At 43.1% G+C, this 21,814-nt stretch overlaps 1 protein-coding gene across 1 annotated transcript; it reads right to left on the bottom strand.

The window, feature by feature from the left end:
- Window positions 1-18: 18 nt before the first annotated feature.
- LOC5512182 (protein-serine O-palmitoleoyltransferase porcupine) lies at window positions 19-21,806 on the bottom strand. The gene is made up of 11 exons (XM_048733798.1): window positions 21,267-21,806; window positions 21,103-21,146; window positions 20,573-20,754; window positions 19,370-19,476; window positions 16,699-16,833; window positions 16,158-16,258; window positions 15,511-15,587; window positions 15,381-15,444; window positions 14,834-14,919; window positions 711-818; window positions 19-346 (listed from the first exon to the last, which is right to left on the bottom strand). Exons 1-11 carry the CDS (start codon window positions 21,662-21,664, stop codon window positions 245-247), a joined length of 1,404 nt encoding a protein of 467 aa, XP_048589755.1. The 5' UTR covers window positions 21,665-21,806; the 3' UTR covers window positions 19-244.
- Window positions 21,807-21,814: the final 8 nt, after the last annotated feature.

The following is a 21,814-nucleotide window of genomic DNA, read 5'->3' as shown; positions in this document are numbered from 1 at the left end:
ATCAGGGCAGACCAAAAATTATTGAAAGAAATTATATTTTATTTTGCGCTCAGACGAATAGAAAACCGAATAGAACATCATTTCCCGTAGCTTCATTTGTATAAGATTCTTATCCCCGGAGGTAAGGGGTTTTTACTCGCTGGCACTGAGATACCTTGAGGGTGGAGGTGGGAGTCTTGTCTTAAGTTACTGGTTTGGTGTATCTGCTATGCCAGTCTAAGTCATAATCTATGGGAAACATAATCTAAGGTAGAACTAGACTAACGGCGAATGTCGCGAGAGCCACCCAGTGACTGGCAAAATCCAAATGCGTCCAGTGACGTAATGTATGCCACATCCCGTAACCCTGGAAACAGAATACGATGCACTGTTAGTTGGACACATCTCTGAACACACATCTTTGAACAGCCTAGTCCCTGTTCGGGGGAGTTCAGTTGGGACCCCTGTGGTTGGCCGTGTGGGAGAGGGGGACTGAGAAGAGCAACCCGTACAAGAGGGCTTCAGGTGATGTTACTTCAACTACCACAGGAATACCGAAAGAACGCCAGGTACTAGGGCTAAGTGTTTCGAATAAGGGATTTGTAAAACTCCATTCGTGCAAACCACGTGGAAATTTATAGCGTCTAATATCTCGTCTTTGCGAGATAAAATATAAAGGGGAAACGCCTATTTTACCAGTAAAGATCTGTTTGGATACAAAAAACATCTACCTTTTCCTGTGTTGACACATCTCCACCAAACATGATTCCCAAATACGCGAGATGGAACACGGACAGAGAGGTAAATGTCAAATTCGCAGCCATTACCCAGAAATTTCCCTGTTTTAAGACGAGAAAACAAACAGCATCAATCGCGCGAGCCGAGAACTATGAAATTAAATACACGATTTTTGTAAAGTTGGATAAGAAAGTTAAACCTCTTTCGCTTTTCGGTATATACTTGAAAGGGAACGAAAACAAGGGCCGGACACTGACAGGTTATTTACAGACAGTCCTCTGCATCACAAAAAATATAATAATGAATAACGACACGTACGTATTTTCTTTTACGCTCCTTAACTACTACGCGCCATCCTCACTATCACACCAGTACTGTAACACACCAAGTACTGTAACACACCAAGTACTGTAGCACACCAAGTACTGTAACACACCAAGTACTGTAGCACACCAAGTACTGTAACACACCAAGTACTGTAACACACCAAGTACTGTAGCACACCAAGTACTGTAACACACCAAGTACTGTAACACACCAAGTACTGTAACACACCAAGTACTGTAGCACACCAAGTACTGTAACACACCAAGTACTGTAGCACACCAAGTACTGTAACACACCAAGTACTGTAACACACCAAGTACTGTAACACACCAAGTACTGTAGCACACCAAGTACTGTAACACACCAAGTACTGTAACACACCAAGTACTGTAACACACCAAGTACTGTAACACACCAAGTACTGTAACACACCAAGTACTGTAGCACACCAAGTACTGTAGCACACCAAGTACTGTAGCACACCAAGTACTGTAGCACACCAAGTACTGTAGCACACCAAGTACTGTAACACACCAAGTACTGTAGCACACTGTTATAATATTATTTGTTTTGGGCCCCCTGTGGCCCCTTATTTATCTTATGGGCCCCCCGAGCATAGGGCTCCTCGTTGTCTTATGTTGTAGTTTTTCACTCGGTAGATTTGATTTTGTAGAGCGTTATTGTACAAAAAACAACCGAAGTTTGAAGTAAACACCTTTTATTACATGGTGTCAGAAGTGGTTAACCACTGGAGAATATTAATTGTTAAAGAAAAGTCGACAAAACAAGGAAACGATGGCCGAAAGTGGGGAAATGTATCATCGAGCTCCGGGACCTTTGGTGTTGGATGCGAATGCATCAGAAAATTGGAGAAAGTTCCTAATGCAGTTCGAAATTTACTTGGTTGCAAAAGGAAAGGACGACAAGGGAGATAAGTTAAAAGTTAATTTGTTACTTAACTGTGCTGGACCGAGTGCAATTGAAGAGTATAGCCACTTTGTGTATACTGCAGGCGAGAGTAATGAATCTTATGGTGATGTGTGCCGAAAGTTCCATGAACTTTGTCGAGGAGCTAAGAATGTCATTTATGAGCGACTGCTCTTCAATCTTAGAAACCAAAAGGAGGGTGAACGAATTGACAACTTTGTTAGTGAGCTAAAACGGCTTTCATTAAACTGTGACTTTGGAGCACTTAGAGATTCATTGATACGAGACCGTATTGTGGGGGGAGTAACCAGCGATGAATTGCGAGGGGAGTTGTTGAAAAAGCCAGACCTTACCCTACAAACCGCGCATGATTACTGCAGAACTTATGAGGCGACTGAGCTGCAGAAGTATAAGTTTGTTCCACAGACAGTAGTCCCAAGTAAAACAGTGTCTGTGCAACCAGTCCAAGTTAAGAAAGAACAGCCGTCTTGTAAGTTCTGTGGATATCGCCATTCATTTGCACACCCAACACGATGCCCAGCTTTTAAAAGGAATTGCAAGATTTGTAGCAAAACAGGCCATTTTGCAAAGATGTGTAAAAACAAACAGAAAAAAGATCCAGAAGTGCATGTGGTGGAACAGGAGTATGACTCAAGTGACAGCAACGAAACCCACACATACTTTGGATCCATTGAAGTCGGAAGCGTGTTACAGAACCAGCAACCCAAAAAGAGCCTGATAAAAGTCATGATAGCAGGAAAAGAGGTCAAACTGAAAGCAGACACGGGTGCGGAGGCTACTGTCATCCCCTACAACTTGTACAAGAGCATCACCAACAAGCCGTTGAAACGTTTACACCAGCCTTTGAAGGGCTGGCTTGCGACTAAGCCCATCTACCCTAAAGGATGTGTCCGCCTTCCAACACAGTACAAAGATCGAAAGATAGATCTGTTATATCTTGTAGTTGATGGAGAGTTCACCCCACTACTAAGTTGTGAGGCTTGCCTTGATCTTGAAGTCCTACAGTTCATGGATCTCACATTGCTAGATTCACCATCAGCACAAACATCAAACATCGACTTGTCCAGAGAACAAAGCAAAAGTACCACAACCCTCACAAGTGACCCTGTTCTGAAAGATTACCTTGATTGCTTCAGTAACAAACCAGGAATGTTACCCAACAAAGTACACCTAGAGGTAGACTCTGCAGTAACTCCAGTTATACACGCACCCAGAAAGATCCCAGTATCCATGTTAGACCCAACTCAACAGAAGCTGAGAGAGATGGAAGAAGATGGGATCATTGTTAAAGAAGAAGAACATACCCCTTGGGTCTCTTCGATGTTAGTAATCGATAAACGAAAAGGCAAAGAAAAGAAAAGCCCACCAACCAAAGACAACATCAGAATATGTATAGACCCACGTGACCTCAATAGAGCCCTCAAGAGACCCCATTATCCGATGGCCACAGTGGAACAGGTTGCCAACAAACTCACCGGTGCTGAAATATTCTCAACGTTGGATGCATGCAGCGGTTTTTGGCAACTACCAGTAGACGAAGAAAGCTCGAAGCTCCTGACTTTCAATACCCCCTGGGGTCGATACAGATTCCTGCGGCTCCCATTTGGCATAAGTTCCGCGCCCGAGATTTACCAACGAGAGATGGACCGACTCTTCGCAGGAGTACCAGTAGAAATAATCGTTGACGACTTTTTGATACATGGTGGAAATCAATGTGAGCTAGATGACAAGATGATTGCAGTATTGAAGAGGAGCCGTGAGATAGGTCTAAAGTTCAATCCACGTAAAGCCAAACTTCGAGTTCCTGAAGTCAGCTACGTTGGACACCTATTTACTGCAGACGGTTTAAAGCCTGATCCTGAAAAGGTAAGAGCTATCAACGAGATGCCTGCCCCGACCGATAAAGATGGCATACTACGTTTCCTAGGAACTGTAAACTATCTGGATAAATTTATTGAACATAAAGCTGATCTCCAGGGCCCTATCTCGCAGCTAACAAGGAATGATACCGCATTCGTATGGGAGACACCTCAACAGCATGCATTTGACAAGCTCAAAGCAGTCATTACCTCAGCGCCAGTTTTAGCCTATTTTGACAACACCAAAGAGACAGTGCTTAATGTTGATGCAAGTGGCACGGGATTAGGTGCTGTGATTCTGCAGGACGAAAGACCTGTAGCATTTGGCTCAAAAACACTATCACCTGCTGAGACAAGGTATGCCAACATCGAGCGAGAGCTTCTGGCAATTGTCTGGGGAACTGAAAAGTTCCATACTTATGTTTATGGACGTCGTGTTGTAGTTGAAACCGACCACAAACCACTAGAAGCCATCTTCAAAAAGCCCTTGAATGAAGCACCACCGAGATTGCAGAGGATGTTGTTAAAGCTGACAAAGTATGACCTTGATGTTCGTTATGTGCCAGGAAAGAAACAATTCATCTCAGATTGCTTAAGCAGAGCCCCAGTTAGTGACACTAAACCAGTTAGTGAACCAGAAGAGATGATTGGAATCAACTTAATTGACAGTCTTGGTGTAGATTCAAGCACTTTGCAAAAATTCAAGGAAGCATCAAACTGCGATGTTACCTCTCAAGTGGTCATGGAATATGTCGTTAAAGGTTGGCCAGCAGAAAAACATCAACTTGATGAGCTAGCGAGAGAATACTGGAGTTTTAGAGAGGAACTTAGCGTAGAAGATGGTTTGTTATTCAAAGCAGACAGAATCATTGTCCCGAGATCGTTGAGGGCAGAGGTGCTAGAAGAAATTCATGGCGCACACATGGGTGAGAACAAAAGTCTCAGTTTTGCAAGAGAATATGTTTTCTGGCCCTCAATGACTGCACAGATCAAAGACAAGATTAGTTCCTGCTCCATATGTAATGCCTTCCGAAACCAACAGCCAAGAGAGACCCTACTACCACGTGAGGTTCCTGGATTGCCTTGGCAAGTGATCAGTACTGACATCTTTGAATATGCCGGACATTCCTATTTGCTTGTTACCGATTTGTATTCAAAGTACTTTGAGATTGAGTTGTTACGCCAAACCACTGCTAATTGTGTTATCAATAACTTAAAGAAGATTTTTGCAAGGTTTGGGATCCCGGTGGAAGTTCTGAGCGACAATGGCTCCCAGTACAGTAACACTAGAAACCTTTTTAATAGTTCACATGAGTTCAAAAAGTTTGCAGATGAGTGGGGTTTCCGTCACACCACAAGCTCTCCAGAGTATCCACAATCAAATGGAGCTGCCGAGAAAGCAGTTCAGACCGCAAAACGGATTTTAAAGAAAGCGGCTGCTGACAACAAAGATCCTTTTGAAGGATTACTCAAATACAGGAATACACCCTTTGATGACTTAGGTGTGTCTCCAGCTCAGCTGCTAATGAGTAGGAGAACACGTACCCAACTACCGACTCATCGACGTTTGCTACTGCCTCAGCCTGTTGACCCAAATCAAGTTGTGAAGACATTGAAACATCGTCAGAGTGTTTCAAAAAAGTATTATGATAGTCATAGTCATGATCTCCCTCCTTTACAAGTTGGAGATAAGGTGCGTATCCGTCCAAACCGGGAGGCTGAGTGGAGGAAAGCAGAAGTATTGCCCCGATCGTACTTATTAGGAGATGAGCGTGGGCGTGTCTTCAGGAGAAATCGACGACAAATCATTTCAACACCTAATGATCAATCGATGAGCACAAGTCCTTTTGTTATACCAGCCATTCCTCAACTACCACCAGAAAGTACCAACAACCCCACACAGTTAAGCAATGATGTGACAGCATCGCCTACACCACCAAAGTCTTCTGAGAGGCAACACGAGACGACACCGATGAGCACAGCATCTGGCAGGGTTATCAAAAAACCACAAAGACTTATTGAACATTGTTAAGAACATTTATTGAACACTTAACCTAACACTTTGTTGAGAAGGGAGATGTTATAATATTATTTGTTTTGGGCCCCCTGTGGCCCCTTATTTATCTTATGGGCCCCCCGAGCATAGGGCTCCTCGTTGTCTTATGTTGTAGTTTTTCACTCGGTAGATTTGATTTTGTAGAGCGTTATTGTACAAAAAACAACCGAAGTTTGAAGTAAACACCTTTTATTACACACACCAAGTACTGTATCACACCAAGTACTGTAGCACACCAAGTACTGTATCACACCAAGTACTGTAGCACACCAAGAACTGTAGCACACCAAGTACTGTAACACACCAAGTACTGTAACACACCAAGTACTGTAACACACCAAGTACTGTAACACACCAAGTACTGTAGCACACCAAGTACTGTAACACACCAAGTACTGTAACACACCAAGTACTGTAACACACCAAGTACTGTAACACACCAAGTACTGTAGCACACCAAGTACTGTAACACACCAAGTACTGTAACACACCAAGTACTGTAGCACACCGTGTACTGTAGCACACCAAGTACTGCAGCACACCAAGTACTGTAACACACCAAGTACTGCAGCACACCAAGAACTGTAGCACACCAAGTACTGTAGCACACCAAGTACTGTAACACACCAAGTACTGTAGCACACCGTATACTGTAACACACCAAGTACTGTAGCACACCAAGTACTGTAGCACACCAGGTACTGCAGCACACCAAGTACTGTAACACACCAAGTACTGCAGCACACCAAGTACTGTAACACACCAAGTACTGTAGCACACCAAGTACTGTAGCACACCAAGTACTGTAACACACCAAGTACTGTAACACACCAAGTACTGTAGCACACCGTATACTGTAACACACCAAGTACTATAACACACCAAGTACTGTAGCACACCAGGTACTGCAGCACACCAAGTACTGTAACACACCAAGTACTGCAGCACACCAAGTACTGTAACACACCAAGTACTGTAGCACACCAAGTACTGTAGCACACCAAGTACTGTAACACACCAAGTACTGTAGCACACCGTATACTGTAACACACCAAGTACTGTAGCACACCGTGTACTGTAACACACCGTATACTGTAACACACCAAGTACTGTAGCACACCGTGTACTGTAGCACACCGTGTACTGCAGCACACCAAGTACTGTAACACACCAAGTACTGTAACACACCAAGTACTGTAACACACCAAGTGCTGTAGCACACCGTCTACTGTAACACACCAAGTACTGTAGCACACCAGTACTGTAACACACCAAGTACTGTAACACACCAAGTACTGTAGCACACCGTGTACTGTAACACACCAAGTACTGTAACACACCAAGTACTGTAACACACCAAGTACTGTAGCACACCGTGTACTGTAACACACCAAGTGCTGTAGCACACCGTCTACTGTAACACACAAGTACTGTAACACACCAAGTACTGTAACACACCAAGTACTGTAGCACACCAAGTACTGTAACACACCAAGTACTGTGACACACCGTGTACTGTAACACAACAAGTACTGTAACACACCAAGTACTGTAGCACACCAAGTACTGAAACACACCAAGTACTATAGCACACCAAGTACTGTAGCACACCAAGTACTGTAACACACCAAGTACTGTAGCACACCGTGTACTGTAACACACCGTGTACTGTAACACACCGTGTACTGTAACACACCAAGTAGCACACCAAGTACTGTAGCACACCAAGTACTGTAGCACACCAAGTACTGTGACACACCAAGTACTGTAACACACCGTGTACTGTAGCACACCAAGTACTGTAACACACCAAGTACTGTAGCACACCAAGTACTGTAGCACACCAAGTACTGTAGCACACCAAGTACTGTAGCACACCGTGTACTGTAACACACCAAGTACTGTAGCACACCAAGTACTGTAACACACCAAGTACTGTAACACACCGTCTACTGTAACACACAAGTACTGTAACACACCAAGTACTGTAGCACACCGTGTACTGTAGCACACCAAGTACTGTAGCACACCAAGTACTGTAACACACCAAGTACTGTAACACACCAAGTACTGTAACACACCAAGTACTGTAACACACCAAGTACTGTAACACACCAAGTACTGTAACACACCAAGTACTGTAACACACCAAGTACTGTAACACACCAAGTACTGTAACACACCAAGTACTGTAGCACACCAAGTACTGTAGCACACCAGGTACTGCAGCACACCAAGTACTGCAGCACACCAAGTACTGTAGCACACCAAGTACTGTAACACACCAAGTACTGTAGCACACCAAGTACTGTAACACACCAAGTACTGTAACACACCAAGTACTGTAGCACACCAAGTGCTGTAGCACACCGTCTACTGTAACACACCAAGTACTGTAGCACACCAAGTACTGTAGCACACCAAGTACTGTAACACACCAAGTACTGTAACACACCAAGTACTGTAACACACCAAGTACTGTAGCACACCAAGTGCTGTAGCACACCGTCTACTGTAACACACCAAGTACTGTAACACACCAAGTACTGTAGCACACCAAGTGCTGTAGCACACCGTCTACTGTAACACACCAAGTACTGTAGCACACCAAGTACTGTAGCACACCAAGTACTGTAACACACCAAGTACTGTAACACACCAAGTACTGTAACACACCAAGTACTGTAGCACACCAAGTGCTGTAGCACACCGTCTACTGTAACACACCAAGTACTGTAGCACACCAAGTACTGAAACACACCAAGTACTATAGCACACCAAGTACTGTAGCACACCAAGTACTGTAACACACCAAGTACTGTAGCACACCAAGTACTGTAACACACCAAGTACTGTAACACACCAAGTACTGTAACACACCAAGTACTGTAGCACACCAAGTGCTGTAGCACACCGTCTACTGTAACACACCAAGTACTGTAGCACACCAAGTACTGAAACACACCAAGTACTATAGCACACCAAGTACTGTAGCACACCAAGTACTGTAACACACCAAGTACTGTAGCACACCGTGTACTGTAACACACCGTGTACTGTAACACACCGTGTACTGTAACACACCAAGTAGCACACCAAGTACTGTAGCACACCAAGTACTGTAGCACACCAAGTACTGTGACACACCAAGTACTGTAACACACTGTGTACTGTAGCACACCAAGTACTGTAACACACCAAGTACTGTAGCACACCAAGTACTGAAACACACCAAGTACTGTAACACACCGTCTACTGTAACACACCAAGTAGCACACCAAGTACTGTAGCACACCAAGTACTGTAACACACCAAGTAGCACACCAAGTACTGTAGCACACCAAGTACTGTAGCACACCAAGTACTGTAGCACACCAAGTACTGTAGCACACCAAGTACTGTAGCACACCGTGTACTGTAACACACCAAGTACTGTAGCACACCAAGTACTGTAACACACCGTCTACTGTAACACACAAGTACTGTAACACACCAAGTACTGTAACACACCAAGTACTGTAGCACACCAAGTACTGTAACACACCAAGTACTGTAACACACCAAGTACTGTAGCACACCAAGTGCTGTAGCACACCAAGTACTGTAGCACACCGTGTACTGTAACACACCAAGTACTGTAACACACCAAGTACTGTAACACACCAAGTACTGTAACACACCAAGTACTGTAACACACCAAGTACTGTAACACACCAAGTACTGTAGCACACCAAGTACTGTAGCACACCAGGTACTGTAGCACACCAAGTGCTGTAACACACCAAGTACTGTAACACACCGTGTACTGTAGCACACCAAGTACTGCAGCACACCAAGTACTGTAGCACACCAAGTACTGTAACACACCAAGTACTGTAACACACCAAGTACTGTAGCACACCAAGTGCTGTAGCACACCGTCTACTGTAACACACCAAGTACTGTAACACACCAAGTACTGTAGCACACCAAGTACTGTAACACACCAAGTACTGTAGCACACCAAGTACTGTAACACACCAAGTACTGTAACACACCAAGTACTGTAGCACACCAAGTGCTGTAGCACACCGTCTACTGTAACACACCAAGTACTGTAGCACACCAAGTACTGTAACACACCAAGTACTGTAGCACACCAAGTACTGTAACACACCAAGTACTGTAACACACCAAGTACTGTAACACACCAAGTACTGTAGCACACCAAGTACTGTAGCACACCAAGTGCTGTAGCACACCGTCTACTGTAACACACCAAGTACTGTAGCACACCAAGTACTGTAACACACCAAGTACTGTAACACACCAAGTACTGTAACACACCAAGTACTGTATCACACCAAGTACTGTAGCACACCAAGAACTGTAGCACACCAAGTACTGTAACACACCAAGTACTGTAACACACCAAGTACTGTAACACACCAAGTACTGTAACACACCAAGTACTGTAACACACCAAGTACTGTAGCACACCAAGTACTGTAGCACACCAAGTACTGTAGCACACCAAGTACTGTAACACACCAAGTACTGTAGCACACCGTGTACTGTAGCACACCAAGTACTGTAGCACACCAAGTACTGTAGCACACCAAGTACTGTAACACACCAAGTACTGTAACACACCAAGTACTGTAACACACCAAGTACTGTAACACACCAAGTACTGTAGCACACCAAGTACTGTATCACACCAAGTACTGTAGCACACCAAGTACTGTAGCACACCAAGTACTGTAACACACCAAGTACTGTAGCACACCGTGTACTGTAGCACACCGTGTACTGTAGCACACCAAGTACTGTAACACACCAAGTACTGTAACACACCAAGTACTGTAACACACCGTGTACTGTAGCACACCGTGTACTGTAGCACACCAAGTACTGTAACACACCAAGTACTGTAACACACCAAGTACTGTAACACACCAGTACTGTAACACACCAAGTACTGTAACACACCAAGTACTGTAGCACACCGTGTACTGTAGCACACCAAGTACTGCAGCACACCAAGTACTGTAACACACCAAGTACTGCAGCACACCAAGAACTGTAGCACACCAAGTACTGTAGCACACCAAGTACTGTAACACACCAAGTACTGTAGCACACCGTATACTGTAACACACCAAGTACTGTAGCACACCAAGTACTGTAGCACACCAGGTACTGCAGCACACCAAGTACTGTAACACACCAAGTACTGCAGCACACCAAGTACTGTAACACACCAAGTACTGTAGCACACCAAGTTCTGTAGCACACCAAGTACTGTAACACACCAAGTACTGTAACACACCAAGTACTGTAGCACACCGTATACTGTAACACACCAAGTACTATAACACACCAAGTACTGTAGCACACCAGGTACTGCAGCACACCAAGTACTGTAACACACCAAGAACTGCAGCACACCAAGTACTGTAACACACCAAGTACTGTAGCACACCAAGTACTGTAACACACCAAGTACTGTGACACACCAAGTACTGTAACACACCAAGTACTGTAGCACACCAAGTACTGTAACACACCAAGAACTGTAACACACCAAGTACTGCAGCACACCAAGTACTGTAACACACCAAGTACTGTAACACACCAAGTACTGTAGCACACCAAGTACTGTAACACACCAAGTACTGTAGCACACCGTATACTGTAACACACCAAGTACTGTAGCACACCGTGTACTGTAACACACCGTATACTGTAACACACCAAGTACTGTAGCACACAAAGTACTGTAACACACCAAGTACTGTAACACACCAAGTACTGAAACACACCAAGTACTGTAACACACCAAGTACTGTAACACACCAAGTACTGTAACACACCGTGTACTGTAGCACACCAAGTACTGTAGCACACCAAGTACTGTAGCACACCAAGTACTGTAGCACACCAAGTACTGTAACACACCAAGTACTGTAGCACACCAAGTACTGTGACACCCAAGTACTGTAACACACCGTGTACTGTAGCACACCAAGTACTGTAACACACCAAGTACTGTAACACACCAAGTACTGTAACACACCAAGTACTGTAGCACACCAAGTACTGTGACACACCAAGTACTGTAACACACCGTGTACTGTAGCACACCAAGTACTGTAACACACCAAGTACTGTAACACACCAAGTACTGTAACACACCAAGTACTGTAACACACCAAGTGCTGTAGCACACCGTCTACTGTAACACACCAAGTACTGTAGCACACCAGTACTGTAACACACCAAGTACTGTAACACACCAAGTACTGTAGCACACCGTGTACTGTAACACACCAAGTACTGTAACACACCAAGTACTGTAACACACCAAGTACTGTAGCACACCGTGTACTGTAACACACCAAGTGCTGTAGCACACCGTCTACTGTAACACACAAGTACAGTGTAGCACACCGTGTACTGTAACACACCAAGTACTGTAGCACACCGTGTACTGTAGCACACCAAGTACTGTAGCACACCAAGTACTGTAGCACACCAAGTACTGTAGCACACCAAGTACTGTAACACACCAAGTACTGTAGCACACCAAGTACTGTGACACACCAAGTACTGTAACACACCGTGTACTGTAGCACACCAAGTACTGTAACACACCAAGTACTGTAACACACCAAGTACTGTAACACACCAAGTACTGTAACACACCAAGTGCTGTAGCACACCGTCTACTGTAACACACCAAGTACTGTAGCACACCAGTACTGTAACACACCAAGTACTGTAACACACCAAGTACTGTAGCACACCGTGTACTGTAACACACCAAGTACTGTAACACACCAAGTACTGTAACACACCAAGTACTGTAGCACACCGTGTACTGTAACACACCAAGTGCTGTAGCACACCGTCTACTGTAACACACAAGTACTGTAACACACCAAGTACTGTAACACACCAAGTACTGTAGCACACCAAGTACTGTAACACACCAAGTACTGTGACACACCGTGTACTGTAACACAACAAGTACTGTAACACACCAAGTACTGTAACACACCAAGTACTGTAGCACACCGTGTACTGTAACACACCGTGTACTGTAACACACCATGTACTGTAACACACCAAGTAGCACACCAAGTACTGTAGCACACCAAGTACTGTAGCACACCAAGTACTGTGACACACCAAGTACTGTAACACACCAAGTACTGTAACACACCGTGTACTGTAACACACCAAGTACTGTAACACACCAAGTACTGTAACACACCGTGTACTGTAGCACACCAAGTACTGTAACACACCAAGTACTGTAGCACACCAAGTACTGAAACACACCAAGTACTATAGCACACCAAGTACTGTAGCACACCAAGTACTGTAGCACACCAAGTACTGTAGCACACCAAGTACTGTAGCACACCAAGTACTGTAGCACACCGTGTACTGTAACACACCAAGTACTGTAGCACACCGTGTACTAACACACCAAGTACTGTAACACACCAAGTACTGTAGCACACCAAGTACTGTAACACACCAAGTACTGTAACACACCAAGTACTGTAACACACCAAGTACTGTAGCACACCAAGTACTGTAGCACACCAAGTACTGTAGCACACCAAGTACTGTAGCACACCAAGTACTGTAACACACCAAGTACTGTAACACACCAAGTACTGTAACACACCAAGTACTGTAACACACCAAGTACTGTAGCACACCGTGTACTAACACACCAAGTACTGTAACACACCAAGTACTGTAGCACACCAAGTACTGTAACACACCAAGTACTGTAACACACCAAGTACTGTAACACACCAAGTACTGTAACACACCAAGTACTGTAGCACACCAAGTACTGTAGCACACCAAGAACTGTAGCACACCAAGTACTGTAGCACACCAAGTACTGTAGCACACCAAGAACTGTAGCACACCAAGTACTGTAGCACACCAAGTACTGTAGCACACCAAGTACTGTAACACACCAAGTACTGTAACACACCAAGTACTGTAGCACACCAAGTACTGTAACACACCAAGTACTGTAGCACACCAAGTACTGTAACACACCAAGTACTGTAACACACCAAGTACTGTAGCACACCAAGTACTGTAACACACCAAGTACTGTAGCACACCAAGTACTGTAACACACCAAGTACTGTAACACACCGTATACTGTAGCACACCAAGTACTGTAGCACACCAAGTACTGTAACACACCAAGTACTGTAGCACACCAAGTACTGTAACACACCAAGTACTGTAGCACACCAAGTACTGTAACACACCAAGTACTGTAACACACCAAGTACTGTAACACACATAGTACTGTAGCACACCAAGTACTGTAACACACCAAGTAGTGACACACCAAGTACTGTAGCACACCAAGTACTGTAGCACACCAAGTACTGTAACACACCAAGTACTGCAGCACACCAAGTACTGCAGCACACCGTGTACTGTAACACACCAAGTACTGTAACACACCAAGTACTGTGACACACCAAGTACTGTAACACACCAAGTACTGTAGCACACCAAGTACTGTAACACACCAAGTACTGTAACACACCAAGTACTGTAGCACACCAAGTACTGTAGCACACCAAGTACTGTAGCACACCAAGTACTGTAGCACACCAAGTACTGTAGCACACCGTGTACTGTAGCACACCAAGTACTGTAGCACACCAAGTACTGTAGCACACCAAGTACTGTAGCACACCAAGTACTGTAGCACACCAAGTACTGTAACACACCAAGTACTGTAGCACACCAAGTACTGTAACACACCAAGTACTGTAGCACACCAAGTACTGTAACACACCAAGTACTGTAGCACACCAAGTACTGTAACACACCAAGTACTGTAGCACACCGTGTACTGTAGCATACCTACCACACCAATACTGTAGAATACCTTTTTCCATTGATGGTCGCATCCGGGTTGACAGTTTCTCGCCATGATACATGCATTAAATAAGGCCGCCATCTTGCTTCGAAGAACTAACAAATACAGGAGAATAAAAGAGTTGAAAAGACTGTCGTGGATTTACAACCGGAAAGGGGCCTACTCATATCAACAATGAGTTCAATGCTGTGAATGCGGCATTACTTGTCAAAGGGCATTTGGCAGGGAGACAGAAAAAATGTGTCTTGAAATTAACGGCGCTTCTCCATTCTGTAATAAAAAAAACGTCGACGTTTCCCTCACGTGCTTTGCGCGCCAGAGGTCAGACAGCGATCCCCAGTCAGCCACACGTGTGTTGTTGTTTATATTACAAATGTGAGGACATCTCGAAATAACAATATTAAAAAGAAATTTATACTTTGTTTACCGAATTCAATCGATTCAATACTGAATTCAATAACTCAAAATCTTCCATCAGCCGATGGAATTCTCGCACTTGGTCTTTGCTAGGATGGCAACATGGCGGCTGATAGAGGATCTTTAAAAGTAAAAATACCGTGTTCTATATAGGCATAGACCCCAATGGACAGCAGTACAGCGGCTAGCTGGAAGTTCAGACCCTGGAAGCGAAAAAGGGCAACGTTAGACATTTCATCGTCTACATAAAATATAAACCTCTTACTCACATGAAGCAGAGAGCTACACCCAAATGTAAGCAGGATGGCGATGAATCGACCAAATCTTTGGGTCTTCTTAAAGACATCTATCGAAGGAAAATTCCAGGTTACAAAACAATTGCTCTCAGTCGAAAAAATGGTTTCAAGAATTCTACGAGAGCAAATCTAAAAAAAGGGAGGACTTCATCCTTCATTCCCACTTGAGTCAGTACTGAATCGTTAAGGCATCCCGCACCTGAAATCAAGCATCCCTAGCCTACAGTAAATCAAGCATCCCGCATCAGACATCACGCATTCCGCACCTGACATCATGCACCCTGAACCTGACATCTCACATTCCGCATCTGACATCCTGCATCTGACATCCCGCACACCCCGCACCTGACATCCCGCACACCCCGCACCTGACATCCCGCATATGGTATCCCATATTCCGCATTTGAAATCACGCTCCTGACGTCCCACATTCCGCACCTGACATCACGCATATGACATCACACATTCCGCATCTGACATCACGCATATGACATCCCACATCTGACATCACGCATCCCGTACCTGAATTTCTCCACCTGAGATTCTTTCAGTAATCTGTGGCCCACGAAAAAAACTAAGGTATCCCCTTTTAGCATGGCATATTATTCAGTTCTACTCACAGTTCTTTAGAAACACATGGTTTGGCACATTCCAATGAATGACTACTTCAACAAGAGACCGGGGCAGCTCAACATGCTGTGGTCTCGACACGTCAAAATGCCTACAAAGATATACAGCCCATTAACCTCTGTGGAATCCTGGTACAAGATCTTTTAGGGGTGTAGGTGGGAGTGGCTAGCACATACTTAACGGGTAAAACTGATGAAGGGTTTTTATGGAGTTTTTTTAAAAATGAAAAATGCATTCCCCTAGAAAAATCTGACATTTGAGAAGCTTTAGAAATTAAAATTCCTAAATTTTCTTCTCAAGTTACTTGTCTCTCTAATAACCTTCTAAATACATGACATCTCATTGTTCAAAGAAGATACTTGGCAATGTGCTGGACTGAGAAAAGAACTCATCACATTACAACCAAAGTCAAATCATTTCATCACAAAGTTATTGGTCTGAGTTACAGTCACCTTCTAAGGGCTTGCCTTAAGGACATACAAAACAAGTGCAAGTGATTAGATGTGTGTGCACCCTAGACAGCAAAATTACCAGTGTGTCTGCTTGTGATCCTTGAATATCGTCTCTGTACCAATGCCGCATGCAATGCTGGTGCACTCAGACAGATAGCTGACGAAGTAATGACTAAATCGGAATGACATGGCTGTCTGGTATGCTACTAGCCACCTGTAAATAGCAATTCATGCATTGGAAAATCATGATTATCACCATGTCATGTGATGTAGGGGGCCCATGGGTTATTCTTTGATAAGAAATTACATGTGGTAGTCCCCATGTCACCAGCATCCCCCCCCTCCCCAGCTACTGTATGTGCCCCTCTTCTAGATGGTAACAAAAGGTTGTGTTAAATTCCAATAGCAATAGAAATAGAAATATTGTTTATTTGCCTCTTGGACAAGCACATGTATCTTCACTGATAATATTTTGGGTACAAAAAATATGATTACAGTAAAACAGATACATAATGATACGCCAAAAAAAATCCCCATTCGCTCCCATACCGCCCTGAAACGCCCGGCGAAAAAACTGTCCTATTTCCCTATACCGCCCTGTACCGCCCGGCTTTCGCGCGCGCGAGAAAAAACCCTCTAGATCCCCTCCCCGGCGAGTAAAGCTTTTGAAAATTCAGCTGTGGCATGACAAAGAATTGAATTCAATTGAGCTCTTTTGCGCATCTCCTAGCAACCGAACAATAGAACAGTGCCTTGTAGTGAAATCACTTGTCTTGCACGACCGCCATGTTGAATTCTTGGAGACCCGATAGTACGGGGCCCGGTAAGTGCCATTGTAGATGGCCTACTTTTTTGGATCATGTTCATTTTTTAGGGGATCGCGCGTACATTTTTGTGGATCGCTCTCCTTTTTTTTTTCGATCGCGTACACATTTTTTTCCTCGACTTTTTTCCCGACTTTTTTCTCGACTTTTTTCTCGACTTTTTTCTCGACTTTTTTCTCGACTTTTTTCTCGGCTTTTTTCTCGACTTCTTTTTTTTTTTTTGGTTTGGATCGGGTATTCGTACCAAGACGTAGGGGCCTAAAGTGGTGTGGTAGTGAGGTGGGTGTGATCATATGGTATGGTGTTGTTGGAGGGTGATGGTGAAGGATGGCTTGTAAGGTAATTTAGAGTGGGGATGGTAGTAATGTAATTACGGTGAAAAGGTGGATAGGCTAGACTAGTAGGTGGAGGAGGGTGGTGAAAAGATAAAGTGGGACTATAGAATAGGTTGTGGTAGTGTGTGGTGGGTACCGATATATTATCACCCACATTTACACCATGACCTCACAAATTTAAAATCAACCTCCGCACCACTACCATTGTAACACACACACACCCATCACGCTAAATTATAAGCCTCATCTACACCACATCTCCATCACCACCACTCGAGAAAAAAGTCGGGAAAAAAGTCGAGAAAAAAATGTGTACGCGATCGAAAAAAAAAATGAGCGCGACCCCCTAAAATGTACGCGCAATCCCCTAAAAAATGAACACGATCCAAAAAAAAAAGTAGGCGATCTACAATGGCACTTCCCGGGCTCCGTACTGCCTCTAGTCTGGTGATAATGAATTATCTACCCACTAAAAATCTGCTGTATGGATAAAGGCTTCTTATTTTCGTGAAAAGATCTGTATAATGATATTTATTTTGGATAAATAAGGCCGGGGTGAATTCAAAAATTTGACCACGTGTGAATTTACATGGTTAGTCTCATCTCAAAATACTTCATTTCAGGAGATCAAAATGGTACAAAAATAACCTTTACTGGATCACATAACATCTGCTAGGTAACAAGGATGCAATAAAGGGTTTTTTAGATGAATTAACTTGAATATTTTGCATGTTACTTTGCTTCTTTGAGACAAAATATGTGCGAACGATTTGAATCAATTCTATATTCCTCCCTTCTTGGTAAATAAAAATTAAGGAAAATCAACAATTAATCAATACTTTCAGTTGACTGTACATTGAAGATGTTGTGAACTGATTATGAGTTTAGGAAATCAACGGAAAGCACTAAAATTTTGTTCTCTAAACATAAAACCGATTTAGAAAGGTCAACCGTCGCTGTGTTCAGAACTCGCACTTTGAAACCGTAAAACTCTGTTTGATAAAATGTCTTTGTGTTACCAAGTCTTGAAATCTTATCTGTGAAATTAACTCATGGAATGTGTTCAGGGATACTGTGAGTATATTTATTTAAAATATTGTATTGATTTGTGTATTTATTAAAGAAGAATTTTGTCAAAAGAATTTGTGTTTTGTTTCTTCGTGTTCACTAAATTGAACAAATTTGAATAAGCTTGATAAATAATCGTCTAGTTTTTATATTTTCCTAGTTGTTTACAGATTAATTTGTACACCATCAGATTCCTCGTCTTTTCCTGAATAGGATGCACTATTTGCTTTTATGTAATATTGTCTCGAAATTTACTGCGCATATGTGTTTTGCTTTCTGCTCGAGGGAATTTGCAAAACTTGTGAAAACTCCCAGGGAGAGAGCTATTCGCGCGCGCTATTATCCCAATCAAATCAGGGTGATTTCCCATATATGCTATATTATGGTTGGCAGGACCAGAAATCAACATCATTATTAAGATTATCAATATGTTGAGATTCCACAGTAGTACCCCAACACAGGGTTAAAAACATTTTTTGATTAATTTCTCCTTCCAGCAAATGGTTCTAAAGTGCTTACTAACTTGTTGTCATCCTCGGCAAAGATGTATGGTGACACACAGACTGAGTGTAGCAAACAGATAAAGCACAGAAGGAAGCTCCTGGTCACTCCAAATATCCAGGACAGACTCTGTAACAACAAGGGCAATAGGGCAATAAAATTAGATTTTATGCCAAATACAATACCATGATGAATTTTCTTCTGCCCTTGACATTACTTGTCATTGAGGGAAGATTCAGGAAAAGTTGGTAGAAAAGGTGTCACACCAATATGTTGTTCCAGCCACCCCTTTCTTGATCAGTTTTGTTATCAGTTGCACTACTAAACCTTTGCTCTAAATGTATGTGCTACCAGACAGAGTTAGGAAAACCTTAGAATTATAAGCCTGACAAAGTCATCTTTGTTGTAGTGTCAATCTGAGAAAATACTTAAACATGAACGCGCGCTATAAATGGGATAGCTCCGCCCTCTTTTTTGCAAGCTCTTGCGCAAGTTGTCGTCAATCAAAACTACACTAGATGAATTTACCCAATGTAACTGCCGGAAGAAAACAAGCTAAAAGTAAAGCCGTACAACAAACTATGACAACTTTTACGTACAAGAGAGTGTTAAAGAGCTATCAGGCATATTCGGGAAAGTGTTTGGGGATCATTCTATACAAGAACAAGAGCAAAAATTGTCCTTGAGAAATCAAACACAGCGCGCACTAGTTTGAATTGAAAAATAAAATTCAAAAACAGTGCACGCTCTTTCTTTTGAAATGGTGTCATTATAGTGCACGTGCGTACAAACAAGGAATTTGAAATATTCATTGCTTCAAAGCCTATCTAATCCTCGCTATTTTTTGTTCTGTTTCAAGAAACAGCTGTTGATAAGGCTATGTTTGCTTCAATAGTGTGTTATCAGCCACTCTAGAACTCTATTGTTGCATATTCGTGTCTCTCTACAGAGCTCTGGACTCAGTGATGTCAAAGGATGAATGACAGCTTGCCTCAGGCTAGTCCCTTTTATAGTGCGCATCCGTGTTTAACATGTTGGCCTGTTACAGCCACATGGTCTTTTTACCATTAGATGCTCAACATTTTGCTCTGTTACGACATCATGGTCTTACCAGCCTTTTACCATTAGATGCTTAACATTTTGCTCTGTTACAGCCACATGGTCTTACCAGCCTTTTACCATTAGATGCTCAACATTTTGCTCTGTTACGACATCATGGTCTTACCAGCCTTTTGCCTGTCAATATCTTTGAGTAGTCATCATAACTCATGAACGGCCCAAAAATTATTGAGCTTGCACTAATAGAATAACCAAAGTACTCCAAAAGGTTTGGTAACTGTGCTAGTATTCCCTGATCATAGTCAAAAGCAATGCTTATCATCTTCATGACTAGTATCATCTGAGTCCCTGTTTAACAGATAAAGAATGAGAAAGAATAAGCTTTAAATGGGTAAGGCAGTTAATAAATGGGATTAAAAGCACATCAAGGGGTCTTAATGCACAGAAAGCAATGCTTCTGAATTGTTTTCACCTATCATCATCATATAAATCAAGTTCATCATATAAATCAAGTTCATCATAAAAATAAAGTTATTTTGTTGCTGTAACATTTCTGTTCGTCTATAGAGCCAGGGAGGTGTATATACACGAGGGGATGAACCCCCCCCCCCCCCCCCTTCCTTCATTCCTCCCTTAAACAAATCTGAGTCTGCTGGACCTTCTTGTCAAATATGAGAAAATAAACAATTCCCTTACCTCTTACTCTGTGCCAAGCACTGGGGCTAGCAATAAATAATTCACTGGAAAAAAAAGACAGGATGAAGAATACCAGCATTATGGATTGAGTTCACCCCATTACATGCATGTAAAAAAGTGTGTCACTATTTTGTAAGGTCTGGCTTTTATGAGTACTTCCTTACCAGGTTAGAATGTAAACCAGACAAACAAGCGACATGAGAGGACCTCTGTACCCCTTGAAGACAAATAGCACAGGGTACCCAACCAAGCACATAACCAAAGGGTACCCCATATACTCTTTAATAAATATCGTCATCGCTCCTATGCCAGTCAGCGCGGAGACCAAGTGAACAAGCCATCTTGGGACACGTAAAATAGCAATGAGCCTCAGTATAACACACATCACAAGTAACGGGCCGACATTGTCTAGGGTTTGGGTTATCGTTGGCACGGCGCATTGCCTGAATGTTTGCATGAATCCAAATCGACCGGTTGGTTCCTCGGCGAAAATGAAGTCATCAGGATTAAAATCTTCGTACATATAGGCATCTTCAAGCTGCGATAAGTCGTACTCGTCCATCTTAGTGTAGTTCGTGCCGTGATTTACCACAAGACATGTTGCTTGTCTGATGGTTGATGCTGGCTGGCGGCTTTTCTGTCGGCAAATTCGACTTCAAATGAAACCGATGTGACCACAGGAAACCCGTCATTATCGTCAAATGGCCCTACG

Source organism: Nematostella vectensis, chromosome 10 (assembly GCF_932526225.1).
Source record: "Nematostella vectensis chromosome 10, jaNemVect1.1, whole genome shotgun sequence".
In the NCBI taxonomy this organism is placed as follows: domain Eukaryota; kingdom Metazoa; phylum Cnidaria; class Anthozoa; order Actiniaria; family Edwardsiidae; genus Nematostella; species Nematostella vectensis.
The sequence above is the reverse complement of the archived record's forward strand: the minus strand, read 5'-3'. Positions and strand labels throughout refer to the sequence as shown.

Coding starts and splice junctions, on each gene's coding strand:
- LOC5512182 (XM_048733798.1), bottom strand. CDS start 21,664: ATGGACGAGTACGACTTATCGCAGCTTGAAGATGCCTATATGTACGAA. Junction 19,477..20,572: donor TATTGACAGGCAAAAGGCTG/GTAAGACCATGA, acceptor TTGTTGTTACAG/AGTCTGTCCTGGATATTTGG. Junction 15,588..16,157: donor CCATGTGTTTCTAAAGAACT/GTGAGTAGAACT, acceptor TTCCTTCGATAG/ATGTCTTTAAGAAGACCCAA.